Here is a 16,424-nt window from a genome sequence, read left to right as displayed (position 1 = left end):
TCTTGCATGCCGCCACGACAATGGAAGAATCCAAAAAAAGTGAGAAAATTCTTAAAGAATTGGAGTAAACATTTAAGATGTTTCTGAACTTTCACACAACTCAAGCATCATCCAAGTCTCATTTATCTAGTCATCCGCTCACTTCCTCCCAAACACATGCATTTCTGTTCAAACCTTACTATTTAAAACGCATACGAGGAGCACACCTGGGCAAGTGTGTGTTTGAAGTTGGGAAGTACTGAGCATACGACGGGATAAATGACACTTGGATTATACTGCACAAGTTGTGTGAGAGTTTGTGAACGGATGTTTTGATACAGTTTTGCCATCGTTAAACATGGTTTACTCCAATTAATCAAAAATTTCTCAGTTTTTGGATTCTTCGTTCATCATGGAGGCATGTGAGTTTTCTTCACAAATTAACTGTAACATGGGGTGAGTTATTTTTTATTTATTTATTTATTTAACCTTTATTTAACCAGAAAAAACTCCTGAAGTTAAAAATAAGAATACTACAAAGAAAAGCCAAAACGTATGTCAATATATACTAGAAGTGAACCATAAAAACGTAAAAAAAAAAAAAAAAAAAAAAAAAAGGGCAACTACACACGAAACACACAAAGACCGGCATAGATACACCGTGACGTTGGCATATAGAAGATTGTGTACAAAAATCCTGCAGCAGTGTTTGAAATGTTCATATATTGAGACTTTTCAGAAAATTGCAATACTTTACTGTAATGCAGCCTTTGAAATCAGGAAAAGACACTTGCGATATTACGATACCCAGAATCCATGACGATACCTTGCCTTATATCACGATATCGATAAAATATTGATATATTGCCATAGGGACCCTTATAGTCTAAATTAATCGTGATAGCTTGTTTCAAAGCAGGTGTATGTGATAACATTTATGATAGCTAACTTGCTTACTGGAATAGCTAACTGTGACACTGAATGGAATTAAGCCATCATTAATGTTATCACTTTCACCTGTGCTTTTACTGCAGTGACAAAGGTATGAAAAAGGTCCGTTACATAGCCACATTGCGAATGCTGGATTGTACGCAGAGCCATTTTTAAAATTCAGAAGGTAAATATCAGGATTTCGGTGCCAGATGCTGCACGTGAAGAGCAAAGTCTTTCTTCTCTTAACATTTTGTTCTGATGTTCGATGAGAGATATATCTAGGGTAGAAAAGACAGAGGTGTTAACTATGACTTCGGTCTTTTCCTCAAGGTGTTGTACACTGTGTGCCCTGTGTGACCCCCGGTGTGATTGCTCTGTATGGTCCCATATGTGTAGACATGTCCTGATAATGTCACATTAAGCCCCCACAACACCAGCCCTGAGCTCCAGACCTGACCAGCCTATTCTGACTGATTACCCCGACGACTGAGGAGAGGGCAGACTGACATCCACAGCCTGGTATTCCTCACAGATAATGATGGAGGATTTGTTTTTTCTGAACTCTTTACCTTCTTGGCTTCCTTCCCTTTTCTTTTTTCCTGAACTCTGACTACACACAACTGATGAAGACTTCAAGTAATAACTTTGCCCTGATGCTTTCTGGCAGAAAGAGATGTTTTCACGGTGTCAGCACTCTCAGAGAGGAGAGGCGCCTCTGGCTCCGGTCCTGGACGAGCAAGATGTGGAATTTGAGTTTTCAGTGCAACGTTTAATCCCTGTTGTGTCGCAATCATTTTACTCTAATTCACCAAGATGCTGATCCTCACTGTGCTCTGTGTGTGCTGCTGGTGGAAAAATACACACTTTGTTTTCTCTCTGACAAAGATGTATTTGTATATTTGCCTGCATGTCTGTCAGTGATGCTGAATTGAAGGCTTTGTTGTGTAACATTTTCAGCTCAAATTTCTGTAAAACTGATCTAAGTTGGCAGTTCATATTCTGGTCAGAATAACTCGTTAGAAATTTTTCTTTTTTGGCTTTGAATCAGAAGTTTTGTGTGTGTGTGTGTGTGTGTGTGTGTGTGTGTGTGTGTGTGTGTGTGTGTGTGTGCTCAGAGGAGACACAGGGATGTAATGAATCTGCACTACATGGTATAGAGGTGAAAGTGAGATGGTGTGCTCCTCTCTGCGTAGATTTTAACTACCCTCTATTGGCCTGAATGTGTCATTACATGACAATCTGTCAACCTTCAGGTGCAGCACATCAACTCGAGAGCTTCACGTTGTCAGATCATAAATCTCTCTTCACAAGTTCCATCAGCTTGTTTCACATTTCCTCAGATCAAATTTTGTCAGATGAATACACATTTTTTGTGCTCGCTTTGTTCTGATGGCTTTGAGGGCAAAAAAAAAACGAAGAGGAGGAAAAAGCAGATTTGCCATCTGAGTCGAGATACCTCAAATGTCACGGCGATCAATAAGGAATGTGACGAGTGACAAGTTAGATGGAGCTTCAGATGAGTGTTTGTCAGCGAGTGAAAACACACTTCAAACGGGAGAAAAGTGGAGCTTTTAGAGCATGGAAGCTTTGTCACTTTTTAGAGCAAATGGGGCACTTTGTCACCAACAGTATCTGAGTAAGTGTGTGTGTGAGAACGTGTGTGATTCAGTGGTTTTTCTGTGTATCTATCGCCTGCAGCTTCCCGAGCTCTTTGTGAGCAAGAGGCTGAGTGACTTTGTAGTCAAGGACTCTTTAATGCCTTCCCGTGTCAGAGTTTTTTTTGTGCTTGTACATCAATAATGTGTGTATATACAGCACGCGTGCACCAGCGCTTGTGTTTAACCAGGTTTTTTTTTTTTTTCTTGTGTTGGTGCCTTTCTTGCAGGTGTATGTGCCGAGGCGGTATGCCCCGGGGAATAGTGCTGACAGTGCACTAGGAGTCTGAACCTTGTCAGTATTTGCGGCTGAGGAGGAGAGGTGCCGTGCCGTGCTGAGCCGAGCCGTGCCGTCCTGCGCCGTGCTGTGTTTTGACGCCATGTCCCTGACTGACAAACACAAAGTGAAGAGGCAGAGGCTAGACCGGATATGCGAAGGTAAACTCATGAGTATGTGCCTCTTCTTAACTTTTCACCACCACTCATCCCTCGCACTGAGTAACACTTCATCACTTCCATCAAACACTGTACTGAATTTATCAGCACATGCATGAAGGGCTGCAGAGCTGATCATATTTACAGTCATGATTTTGGTCTTTACAGTTAATTAAACTTGACATGGGTGCGTTGTATTTATGCTTTGAGCTTCAGTGCATTAAATCAAGTGCCTTTAAATTGTCTGACCAACTGTAGGATTATTTTTATGAAGTATGAAGTAGTAATTTTTTTTCCATTTCACTTTTGAAATAAATAAGTGATACTCACATATCTGACCCAGGCACGTCACAACGTGCAGAAACAGAATGAAAAAGAGCAATTAGTGCAACACAAACCACACACCCCATCAAGAGAAAGTATTTAGGAAAAGACACAGGACGTATTTTTTGACCATTCGACCACAGCCCAGATGTTTTTATAAGCAGCTCAGCGCGGTCAGAACTGCATCACATCTGAAAAGGTTTTGTTAAAGTTATGATTGGCTGTGTCGCTGTACCGATCCGTACATCCTGCCCTATCTGTACTGCACATTTGTAACTCAACAGGGATGAGAAGGAGGCTAGATGGCTCCCTCATGAGCTACTTCCACACACTATGTAGTTCATATATTCTCTCACTCTGGTATATCAGATTTATGTATGCTAGTTGCTTCTGGCCCGGAGGCTGCCAATTGAATAGGTCTGATGTACAGTTTAGAACATACTGTATATCAGGGCTGCTGCAGATCCTTAAAAAGTCTTAGGCATTGGTTTCATCAATCTAAGAAAAGACTTTAACAGGTATTAAAATGTCTTAAATCGATCTTGCAAAAGTCTTGAAAATGCTCAGGCATGGGAAGCAGGACTTAATGAATCTTAAGTGCTATATCAGCTCAGAGAACCAGTTGGATGAGAGGCAAATGTCTTCAAGAAACTCGAGCAAGTCCACTTGCTTTGGATATAGCACTTAAGATAACCATGACCTGGATGCCTGAGAATCTTCAGCGACAGATTTTTTGGAATCTTATTTTTTCAGATGTTGCACTGTAAAATTTCAAATTGATCAGTAACATCTACTTTTCCCAAATACTACCAACCTCCCCATTGCGTTAACGTCATGTCCGATCAAGATAGTGAAACCAACAATGCTCATATTTTGTCTGCGGCTAGGCTGTTCAGGGTTCACTTTCCGCTAGCTAGCTGTCACTGGACCCTGGACGAAATGGGGATGAGCAAATTCAATGAAAATTGGCAATTTAACCAAAATATAGCAGCTTGACTGAAACCGGTACAAGGCGATGCATACCAGGCTTAGTGTATTTAATGACAAGTTGACATTGTTTGGGTTGTCTTGATTATGACAACTTGACATTAATTAAAGTGACATTACCAGAAGATGTCTTTGTCATGACAAGTTGACATTACATTTGTTTGGGATGTCCTTATAATGACAACTTGACATTAATCAAAGTGACATTACCAGAAGATGTCTTTGTCATGACAAGTTGACATTACATTTGTTTGGGATGTCCTTATAATGACAACTTGACATTAATTAAAGTGACATTACCAGAAGATGTCTTTGTAATGACAAGTTGACATTACATTTGTTTGGGATGTCCTTATAATGACAACTTGACATTAATCAAAGTGACATTACCAGAAGATGTCTTTGTAATGACAAGTTGACATTGTTTGGGTTGTCTTGATTATGACAACTTGACATTAATTAAAGTGACATTACCAGAAGATGTCTTTGTAATGACAAGTTGACATTACATTTGTTTGGGATGTCCTTATAATGACAACTTGACATTAATCAAAGTGACATTACCAGAAGATGTCTTTGTCATGACAAGTTGACATTACATTTGTTTGGGATGTCCTTATAATGACAACTTGACATTAATCAAAGTGACATTACCAGAAGATGTCTTTGTCATGACAAGTTGACATTACATTTGTTTGGGATGTCCTTATAATGACAACTTGACATTAATCAAAGTGACATTACCAGAAGATGTCTTTGTCATGACAAGTTGACATTACATTTGTTTGGGATGTCCTTATAATGACAACTTGACATTAATCAAAGTGACATTACCAGAAGATGTCATGACAAGTTGACATTAAATTTGTTTGGGATGTCCTTATAATGACAACTTGACATTAATCAAAGTGACATTACCAGAAGATGTCTTTGTCATGACAAGTTGACATTAAATTTGTTTGGGATGTCCTTATTATGACAACTTGACATTAACCAGGATGACATTACCAGAAGATGTCTTTGTCATGACAATAATAATCATTATGTAAACTTGTCATAAACACAAAAAGAGGTGCATTTCTTGTTAATGTCAAGTTGTTATTATAAGGACATCCCAAACAAATTTAATGTCAACTTGTCATGACAAAGACATCTTCTGGTAATGTCACTTTGATTAATGTCAAGTTGTCATAATCAAGACAACCCAAACAATGTCAACTTGTCATTACAAAAACTGAATGACACTTAATGACAGCAGTCATAAACATTTATGACATGTACATAATGTTCATGACAGGTTCATGACAGTGTCATGTCATAGTTATAACAGTGTCATGTCACCCTTATGTAGATACCTTCAAGTAATGTGTTACTGAAAAATCTTATATCAAACTTGCCTAAGCTGCAGGAACCCTGGTATATGCCACCATTTAATGCACCATACCAGACTGTAGCTTCAGCCTTATTTGCACTTGTAGTGCCCTGGCAGGTCTGAACAGAGAACAGGCACAACAGCAAACAGCACAGAGTGAAGACACAATGCAAAGTTAAACAAAAGAGACACACACAAGACATGAAACAAAGCTTCACACAGTAGCACATCACAATTGTGCACTTGTCAAAAATAAAAGCAAGTCATGAAGGCCGTAAGTTAAGAATTCAAGGTTGGTGAATGGAGCTGAGCAGGTTTTAACTGACTATTTAAGTTGGTTGTGCGTCGAAATTGTACAGAGGATATTCTTGAGGATCTCAGTGAACTTACTGAGTGAGTATAAACTAAGTCACATTGTAGAGTGTAGTTTATAAAACTAAAATAGAATTCCTAACATAGTAAATTGTACTTCTCTGGTACCCTATGGTGATGAAAATACAGTGCCTTTTTGTCACTTAAAGTTTTAATTAATATTTTATTGTAATTTGAAGCAGGTCCTGAACATGTGGAATAATCAAGATGATCAAAAAGTTGCAAATCACCAGAACCATGTGACTGTACGAGTAATATCTGGCGTTGTTTTGCCAACAAATCCCCACTACCTGCTTTGTTTTTTTATTTCCCCCGTACTGCCTCGGAGCTATACATCCCCCAGCCAACCATCCTTATTGTTATTAGCACAACCCTAAGACCTATTGGTGATCAATACCCATTGATTGCTATAATTCTCTCCTGGCACACAGCACATGTCAGATACTACAGTTAACAGTGTATAAATGTTGACCTCAGCAGCAAACAGTCATCTGGCGGATGTAAATGAGATTATTGCCTTACTGTGGCCTCTCCGTGAGCCGCTGTTTGTTTGTGTAGGAGTGTCTGTTATGTGACTTATGGTTACGGAGAATCTCTAAACATCTGAACTCAAGTTAGATTACCGCGGGGGATTGAATGGTTTCTATCCTGTCACGGCTGTTTGGAGGCAGCCAATTTTACACCATGAACTGCGGTGATTACTGGGCTTTAGGTTGTGGATTAGAGAGCGCTGGTGTTGTATTGAAGGACCTGAACACAGAATAGGAGCCCCCTGCTGTGTGCATAGCTACAAAGTCAGCCCAGGCAACAAGGAATATGAGTCTTTGTGTGGGTGTATAAACTGTGTCTGAAGCCTTGTGGATGTGCATTTTTAAACCCACTTGTTTGACTTTGCCCAGCTTGTGTGTGTGTGTGTGTGCATGTGTGTTTGTGTGTGTCTGTCAGACTGTGTCCTGAGGTAAAATCATCTCCTCTCTGCTGTCTGGGTCCCCGAGAGGCTTGTTAAGCTGCTGGGCCCTCCTGGAGCCAGCGCAGGGAGAGGCAGACATGACTGCAGTGCTGGAAAATGAAGCTAGACGCACCATTACCCTCAGTGCCAGCATATTTGTTTTGCAGCATGATGTAAGCACCTCGGCGTTGTGCACATGAAATGAAGGACATATGCCGTGCATCCAGTAAAAGCCCGTAGTTAGGTGCAAGAAATCCAGTCCTAGTTTTGGGTCCCTGCTGTAGAAAAGTGGTGTTGAGTTTTTCATCCATAATAGTAGCTGGGTAGCATTTGAAAATACATTACATGACAGTACAATGCCAATGGAAAAAAGGAAGAGAGTGTAACAGTGCATTATTTTAATAGACGACAAGGAGGGCCAGGTTTTTAGAAGTAGTTTGAAAACTCCATCTCCATTATAAATTTTTGACTAGCCACCAAAAAAACCTTCCTGAGTTTGTTTTCCTCCATATTTTATTTATTCTGTTAACTTTGCAATTATATATTTTACAAATTTTATCTCCCTACATGACAGAATAATGCTGTGATCACTTGCAATCAGGCAGATTTAGACAGTACCTTCTGGGTCGTGTGGGAAAACACGCCTTAAAGGGATAGTGCACCCAAAAATGAAAATTCAGCCATTATCTACTCACCCTCATGCCGATGGAGGCTCAGGTGAAGTTTCAGAGACCTCACATTCCTTGCAGAGATCCCAGGGGAGAGGGGGTAGCAACACAACTCCACCTAATGGAGGCTGACGGCGCCCCAGATTCAAACGTCCAAGAACAGATAATTGAAACCACAGAATATCCTCATACTGCTCGTCCGTAGTGATCCAAGTGTCCTGAAGCCCCGACATAAAAAGTTGTTTGGAAAAACGTTATTTAACTCTATCCCTTTAATGGAATGACAGGACGGTAAAACAAAACATGCATGATGTTGAATTGTTTACAAAGAATTGCTTCAATTAAATTTAATTATTTTATGTAATTATTCTAGTAATGTCCAGCAATTGTCCAGATTACATGTGTCACAAACTATGTAACATAAAAAGTTAAAATATTTTAACTTTGAATGGCAGTGCTGTGTACCGTTAACGTTGCAGGTGCTGGTGCAGCTAAGTAGCTGTGCACTGTCCCTGTTGAATAAGAAAAGTAAGTAGCTGCAACTAGCAGCTGGTTAGCTTAGCTTAGCTAACCTGGCTCTGCCCAAGGATCAGCCTGCCACCACTTCTAAAGCTCATGGCCATTTCCTTAGCCAGGACCAGTTGCCAGGCAACCAGCGGAGACTTCAGGAAGTTACTGGTTGCGGCCAAGGAACAAGTCATTACATAACCCCCCTGAAAAATGCTGAACTGTTGTTTTTACACTTTGGTGCAGATTCAGTAAACAGGAAATGTATTTAATGTTAATTAGTGAGCTTTAGTGGTGCTGGGAGGTGGATTTTTTTTTTAACCTTTAGACAGAGCCGGGCTAGCAGTTTCCCTCTGTTTCCAGTCTTTATGCTAAGCTAAGTTAGCCAGATGCTGGCACTGGCTTAAGGCAAGGCACTTTAATTTATAAAGCACATTTTATATACAGAGGTAGGTTCAAGGTGCAGTGCAGAGAGGCTAAAAGCAACACAATGCAAAAGAGCAATTCAGAGTTAAAACACAATTTTTTTAAAAAAAAAAGAATAAGCCAATTTAATTTAAAACATTTGTAATTTATAAAAATAAGACCTCTGGTTTTAAAGACATCTGATGAAAGCACACAGAAATAATAAGGTATTCATTTTGGATGTAAAAACTGCAGTGGTTGGGGCACTCCTCAGACCATCAGGCAGCTGGTTCCATCGCTGTGCTGCATAATGACTAAAAGCTGCTTCTCCATGTGTAGATTTCGCCCTGGGCACCACTAGCAGCCAGTGATCTGAGAGGTATTGTACTGCTTTACACCAGTGTACGGTCATGTGAGTGGTTTCAATCTTCTCATCAGACTCTTAGGCATGAAACTTTTCCTTTTAAAACTTTATGATTACAAATTGTTAAGCCATTTGCATGGCAGAGTACGGTAAATAATTACCAAAGAAGATTATATCATAGCAATAGGAGTCCACTAAAAGCCGCTAAGCAATAATATTGAATAATCGCCCATCCCTGAAGGCGATTCAAAAAAAAAAAAAAAAAGCAGTCATATTTCATATCACAGGTGGATCGTTCATTGGTGGAAATCCTTCCTGATTAGAGTTGCAGTCCACATCCAGCTGTTGCATTTGTGAGCATCAGACAGCTGAGGTAGTTAGTCGTTCCTGGGGGAACAACAGTTAGTCTGCTCTGCTGGGCACGAGCTCAAAGCCCACAGGAGACGCACAGAGAGACAGTAACAGGTGTTGCTGTGATGCATGCAGAGCTACTTCATGGTGAGCGTACCTGCCGAACGTTCCTTCTCTCTCACACACACATATACACATGCACACTCATGCAAACACACACACACACACACACACACACACACACACACACATACTAGCTCTCCAGATGGCCATCATACAGGATCAGTGAATCAGTCCTCTGGCGGCCATTGTGAGGGCGTAAAGAAAAAAAAACAGCTTGTGATTTGTGATTTGTTCATGAGCCAATGACCAGGCAAAGTTGTCCCACTGATTGCATGTAGCGGCGTGATAAGGCTGCCATGGCGATTGTCTCCGTGCGTGCGGGAAGCACACATGAAGCAAGGCTCTTCTTTTTGTTTCGCATGCAGGTAAAATCCTCACAGGGCTTATTTGGCTACTGCCGGGAGTAACTCATCTTAATCCAGGTTCACACTTCAACCGGGCCCGCAGTTGGCAAACAGATACAGACCAGATGAAGCCGTGATTCGTGCTGTCTCTCCTCAATCTCTTTCATACGAAAATCTGGAGCGTTCTCTTTCAGAAAACGTCTGCTGAGACCACACACTCTCTCTGCACTGTCCAAGAGAGCCTTCGCCTTTGTTTCTATTGTTTTCCCCGACACTAAAAAACAACTCTTGTCGTCCAAGACAGTTTCCAATGCCATGCAAGGTGTAAATTGTGTTTTTTTTTTTTTTTGTTTTTTTTTTAATATCATACCATCGGCTGAATTGTTCCTTCTGGCTGTTATACATCGGCATTTATGGCAGTGGGATCAGAAATGCCGTATCTAAGGAAACCCGGTGGCTAGATGACAAGGCTGATTAAGCCATTAAAGTCCTTGATATGTATTTAGCATAATCTGGCCTGTCTGCAAATAAGGAGGCAGGGAGCTGGTTGCGACTGTTTTTATCAAAAGCTGCTAGTTAGCTCAATCAAAGCAGCTGCTGGGAAGCATCAGCTTTAATTCGGCGTTATGAGGAATAGAGAGGAGCTTTCTCCCTCACTCTCTCCGTTCCCTCTGTCTCTCTCAGGGGTGAAGAGATTCATTTCTGTCATCTGAAGAGATGAGGAGTGATCTGCCGTGGCCCATGTTCCTCCCAGCCTCAGGTCCTTTCATGTTCTCGGCTTAATTTGAGCTGAACCAATGTTTATCATTCGGCAGCAACTGGGCCGAGTGGCTGGGAGGGAGGACAGTTCTGCTCCTGATCTGTTTTTTTTTTCTTCTTCTTCTGCGCTAAGATTGTTGTTTTGCTTGTAGACTGCAGTACTGTTTCCCCTCTGGGTTAGATTAGAGCCGCTCTAATCTAGTCAGATAATGTTTTGATCAACATCTGCATTTTATTCATGTTGTGCTACATGATGACACTTTATGGTTGCATAATTAGGAATATGATTTATCCACATTAGTAGCTGAGCAAAACACAAAAGTGGCTCAGCAGCTAATTGTTCTTTCTAATGATGATTTCCTTGCCTATAACCAATATATACATCTATTAATGTTGGATTGAAACACAAGAATCAACATTATGCTCTTCAGCACATGATGTCTGATGGCTTCATACTTTGCGGTTATTTGTAGAAATGGGACAATACACAGTTTTATTGTGGATTGCAATTAAAACACTCATAAGTTGAGTGTGGTGAGTTTCCAATATCAGAATATTCATAAATACTGTATCCAGAAGCAACCAAAGAGTCAGGCCTCCAAATTAACCCTTGCCCTGGGCAAGTAAGCTCAGTGTTTGGGGAAGTGGAATCCCTAATGCAGTTGTTTAATCAGGCAAGAGAAAAATATATGTGATCTCTAATTTAATATTATGTGAGAATTAACTGTGCACTGCATCACTGACGCATAGCTTTCCCAGTGTGTCATATAGAAATATTTGCTTCTAAAAAACTGTCAGGTAAAATGATTTCACGATGTTTCAGTGCCATTTTGGGAGTTTAAAGCATATTTTGACGATTATCGGGAAAGTTTTGTCAAGTTTGATTTTGTCCCGGATAATCGTGACACAAAAATTTTGCACATCACTCAATGACTAGTTATTTAACAGGTTATTATTTGATTAAGGGTTTGATTAAGAGACACAGGTGGGTGTCTGTTGTTTTGCAGCTACCACTGTCTTATAACTTCAACTTTATTTTTGTCTCTGGAGGGCAATTCGTTGCACAGCAAGTAAAAACATAAAAAAGGAAGAACATGGACGAACAAAAGACGAACACAGTCAGATGTGATACTTTCTGCTGGTCGCTGCGCAAGCTTTCGCCCATAGTTACAATCTATTAAGCGTAGTTATCTGTCTGTGCTTTGAGTAGGGTGTGTTTGTTTTTGTATATTGTAGTGAGTGGTGTGAAAATAAAATGCTGGTTGTCAGCCCTCAAACCTTTTTGAGTACCGACTGTGATGCATCCGTAGCATCGATGATAAGGATCAGTCTTGTAGAATTCTGACACTGGACTTTCATTCACATTTAATATTATTATCAAGAAATCAGACAGCGTTGTTACTTTTGGACTGTATTTTACGTTGGTGTTTTATTGGGATCTTGTGCAGCTGGTTGAGTTATGATAATATTAAAGGGACAGTTTTAATATTAAAAATGCATATTCTTCCTTATACATGTAGGGTTAGTTATTGATCTGGATTGTTTTGGTGTGAGTTGCAGAGTGTTGGAGATATCAGCCATAGAGATGTCTGCTTTCTCTCCAGTATAATGGAACTGAATGGCACTCGGCTTGTGGTGCTCAAAGCACACCCGCCAACGGTATCACTGCACAGAAGAAAGCGTGCATCACTTAGCACCAACGAGCTAGCTAACGTTACAGCTCAGCCGAGGAGGACGCCATTAATGTTTACATCTCGCGTTGTCACGAGCATGGGCGTCTCATCTAAGCAGACGCTCGATTCCATCTGCGCGGTTAAACGGTTGGCAGGTGTAGTTTGGTAGAAGGAAAATAGTTCCTACGTGAAACTGTTCACAACGAGGTCTGTGGATTTCTTCAGTAACTGGGTCATGATTTCTGGAAAGAGACATTGCTGTTGAGGCTTTTAAAAGTATTTTTTTGGCACTTTGAGCACCACAAGCTGAGTGCCGTCTTGTTTCCTTATATTGGAGAAGAGGCTGACATCTCCAGTACTCAGCATCTCACACCAAAGCAGTCTAGAAAGATTAACAGCACTACAGATAAGAGGAAAAATATGTATTTTTGATTTTGGGGTGAACTGTCCCTTTAAATACTGATGAATGAGTGGTTGGTGTTATTTTTTTTTAGATGGAAAAAGAGTCACTACATTGGTCTGCATGTTTTTTTTTAAATAAAAAGTGTGAGAGGACATACTGAACTTTTATAAAACATGCATTAACACCACAGGACATGTCCATAAATGCCGTATTAGATTTTTAGCGTTCAGTATGTTCGTCCCCTCCCCTGAATCTCTGCTTACAACCACAGCTTTGTCGAACATATTGTAAAAATGTTCTTTCGTTTAACTAGCCTCCCTATCTTTTTTCATCAGTGACGTGGAGGCAAATTACATTTTCCGTTCTCTCCTTTCTTCCCTCTCTCACTCTCCTTCCCTCCCTCTTCTCTCACTCAGCTGCACACTCCTCGTCTCTCCAAAAAGCAAGCGGGCTGTCGTCTCTCCCTTCTGTCTGCCCCATCTGTGATGCAGTATGGGCCACTGGCTTGATAATGATAGGCAGGCGGAGCGCGGGGCTGCGCACGAGGCAAAGAGGGAACAAACCAGCCCGCTAAAATGGAAGACAAAACTCTAATCAGTCGCCTCACCAAGTCTACCAGAGGTCTCGCCTTGCTGATAAAAGGTTTGCAGTAGCGGCTCTCGCTCTGCCCCACGTTCCTCCCACCCATGCGAATGTGTAACATGCTGTGTCATACACTGCAGAGAGGCGAGGTGGTAAAGAGGCGGAGGACAGCGTCTTGCTAACACAGCAGATGTGAACCCTCCGAAAGCCATCGGACCAGAATTGGTACCATGTGTTTTTCTTTCCTCATCGCCCCTCCTTCCTCCCAGTACTTGTGTTAGAGCGAGAAAAGGCCCAGGGGCTCGTTAAAACTTTAATATACTGTACAATCACAGTAATTGAGTAGAATTTTCAAGTTCTTCCAGTCATGGTTTTAATTTATGAAGTCCCTATGAAAGTTTAATGGATCAGCAGTTGTAGAGTCGCAGCTATCTAAATCATTCTGCGGCTATCTGTGCCTCTGCTGCCTGCCAAGTCCCGCCGTTAGCGTCCTGTGCCCTAGAAAGATGGCCAGATTGCTCCAAAGGCATGACTGTTGCTGGACGTCTGTTCAACACATTGTACCTAGAGGTCTTTCACAGAGCCGTCCGATTGGCTGTGAGCTAGCAAACCGGGTGCTGGCATCAATTCTGATGCCGTCCACCAAATATCCACTGTGTAACTTTGGGGTTTCTTTTCTTCTATTGTATTATTCATGCTAGCAAGTACAGGGTCCCTGTTGCTTGATGAGTGTAATATAGCATGCTCACTTAATTATGGAGCAGCTCTCATGAGAGGCATATCAGAGAATGCAGACAAGATGAATAAGGTAGCCCAGCTTCTCTTGCTTATGAATAGTGGGAAATGCAGCAATTTGCATGGCAGGAGATATGATGTGCCATATCCTGGTTTCGGTTTTAGCAACACCGGCCTGACCGTACTTGAGATGTTTATTATTGTTATTAATATTTTGTCAGGAAGCGGGGATCTGAGTGACACACGGCCCTGGAAGGGGCTTATTAAAAGAAGTTATTGTCGGCGATTGCCGTGGAGAGATACAACACAGTGATTAATGGTGTGTTTTACAGCTGACAAAAAAGCGCAGGGAGACTCAGACCTGGGAGGACAGCACTGAGAAATCACTGCAAGGAAATTGCTAGGTATGCTTTACCTCTAATGAAAGAAACCATCCTTCAGATGTGCATCAAAGGGCCGTAGGGAAAATGAAACTGTTCTGATTTATTTTTGTTTTGACCTACTTAATGTTCTCTAATTCTGATGTTCCATAATGAAACAATCTGTTTCTTTAATATTATATCATGATTGCATCACTTAAGCTCTAAAATGAAAACAAGCTTGTTTTGGCGGCTCCCCCTGTGACTTGACAGGTAGTGGGACAACATAAAGAGATGCAGGACTGTAGCAGTCTCTTGTCACTCCCAAACTGTAATAAATTTAGCCCATCTTAGTCACGCTGTCTCTGTGTCTCAGCTTCGGGAGCATGCAGATGATGTCCCTGGCGACTTGCTGCAGAAACTCCTCTGCTCCCTGTTTCAAAACCGAAATAAAGCACAGAATAGAAACAGGCTGGTAGCCATCTAGTGTCACAGTCCAGTGCAGTCCAATCATACCCCCCTCCCCTCCTGCCCTGTCCTGCCCCACACTGTCTGTCGTAGAGGTGAAGTCAAAGCTGGCAGCCTCCCGTCTTATCAGCTTTTTTCCCATCAGACACTTATCAAAGCTCCCCTTTTCTTCTCCTCCTGCCGCTGTTTTTTTGTTTACATTGCTCTTGTCACGGCAAGTAAACACCGGCAGTTATCTCTCAGATGGCAACATCTCAGATAAGCCACATCTGCTCTGTTGTTCATCTGGTGCATGTCGTAGCAAAGTGCAAGCCCTGTGAGGGGGGAAATCAGACTTGACTGGGTTCATGCCAATTCATTTTGTGAATCAAAATTTTCTTAGGTGAACATCGCATGACCTTATTGTGACATGTGTTACATGACACATTTAATGATATAAATATTTTTCTTTGCAACCCCTGAATCATGCAGATCTTAAGCGATAAGTTGCTTAAATTCTGATCATTTTATTAATTATTTAATTATACGGATTCCAGCCTCAAATTTTAGGATTTTGTTTTTTTTTTGGCCAAACAAAGTAAGCAATTTTAAAGTATCATCTTATGCTTGGGAATTTCTTTTTTCAGTGCTGTAGTCAAGACCATTTAAAGGTCCAGTGTGTAGGATTTAGGAGGATATATTGGCAGAAATCAAATATAATAAAATAAGTATGTTTTCTTTAGTTTATAATCACAAAAAATAAGAATTGTTGTGTTTTTGTTACCTTTAAAATTAGCAATTTATATCTACATAGGGAGCAGGTTCTTGTGTCAGAGATCGCCATGTTGCGCTGCCATGTTTCTACAGTAGCCCAGAATGGACAAACCAAACACTCGCTCTAGATAGAGTCGTATGCATTTTGCGTCAGCCACCGTAGTTAGCAGCCCCTTCATGTTGATTTTTAAATGTGAAACTGCTTTATTATGTGTGGTTTTTTTTTTACTTCAAATCACCAGGGGTCTCATTTATAGACATTGCATTCACACAAAATGAGGCCTGAAGGAGGCGTACGCCACTTCCCACGCAAAAGTTGTAATCTAAAAAAACAGACTTGATGGGAGGAACTTTGACCCATGCTTACGGACATTTTGAAGACAGGAAATTAGTGATGCAGATGGTGAGGTGGAAGCCTGATTATAGAAACTGTCAAATGTTTTTGACACACGCCATTTTTGGCTTTTGTCCATACGTACATTTGTAAGTTTCTAAGCATTGTTTTATAAATGAGGTCAGTTTGTTTTAGAGAGGAGACTTCTGTGGATAATTTGTAGGTGCTGGGCAAGCAGCCTGTCTCCAGAGATTCGAGCAGCGTCAGAGAACCACAGATTTGTCACGCAAGACTGCTGTATTCAGTGATGTCACAAGTTTTAATCCCCTGGTCCTTTTGTTTCGGACAGGAAGAGACCTCTGCAGACGATTCAGCTCCCGGTCAAAACCTCGTGAACAATAAGCACTGAAGAAATTTGTAACCAGGAGCAGATTCAGTTGGTGGCAATCTGGAATCCTCACCACTAGATGCCACAACATCCCCCCTAAGTGTTACGCAGCGAGTCCCACACTGAATGACACACTTACGATAAAATGTGGAACATGCAAACCATGGGCACCCCTCAAACTGACCTGAAAGATCCATATTCC

The 16,424-nt window shown here is 41.1% G+C and overlaps 1 protein-coding gene across 3 annotated transcripts in view; it reads left to right on the top strand.

Annotated features, from left to right (window-relative positions):
* LOC125881075 (C-terminal-binding protein 2) overlaps nucleotides 1–16,424 on the top strand; it is a 147,630-nt gene that overhangs the window by 61,339 nt on the left and 69,867 nt on the right. For 2 of the 3 annotated variants that reach the window (XM_049564026.1, XM_049564027.1), the window contains exon 2: nucleotides 2,798–3,017. In XM_049564026.1, coding sequence (XP_049419983.1) covers nucleotides 2,948–3,017 — 70 coding nt within the window. In that variant the 5' untranslated portion in view covers nucleotides 2,798–2,947. The remainder of the gene's footprint in view (nucleotides 1–2,797; nucleotides 3,018–16,424) is intronic. The other variant, XM_049564028.1, reaches the window with a different exon arrangement.

The sequence above is a fragment of the Epinephelus fuscoguttatus genome, linkage group LG20, assembly GCF_011397635.1.
Source record: "Epinephelus fuscoguttatus linkage group LG20, E.fuscoguttatus.final_Chr_v1".
NCBI lineage: Eukaryota > Metazoa > Chordata > Actinopteri > Perciformes > Serranidae > Epinephelus > Epinephelus fuscoguttatus.
This window is presented reverse-complemented; position numbering and strand designations above follow the sequence as displayed.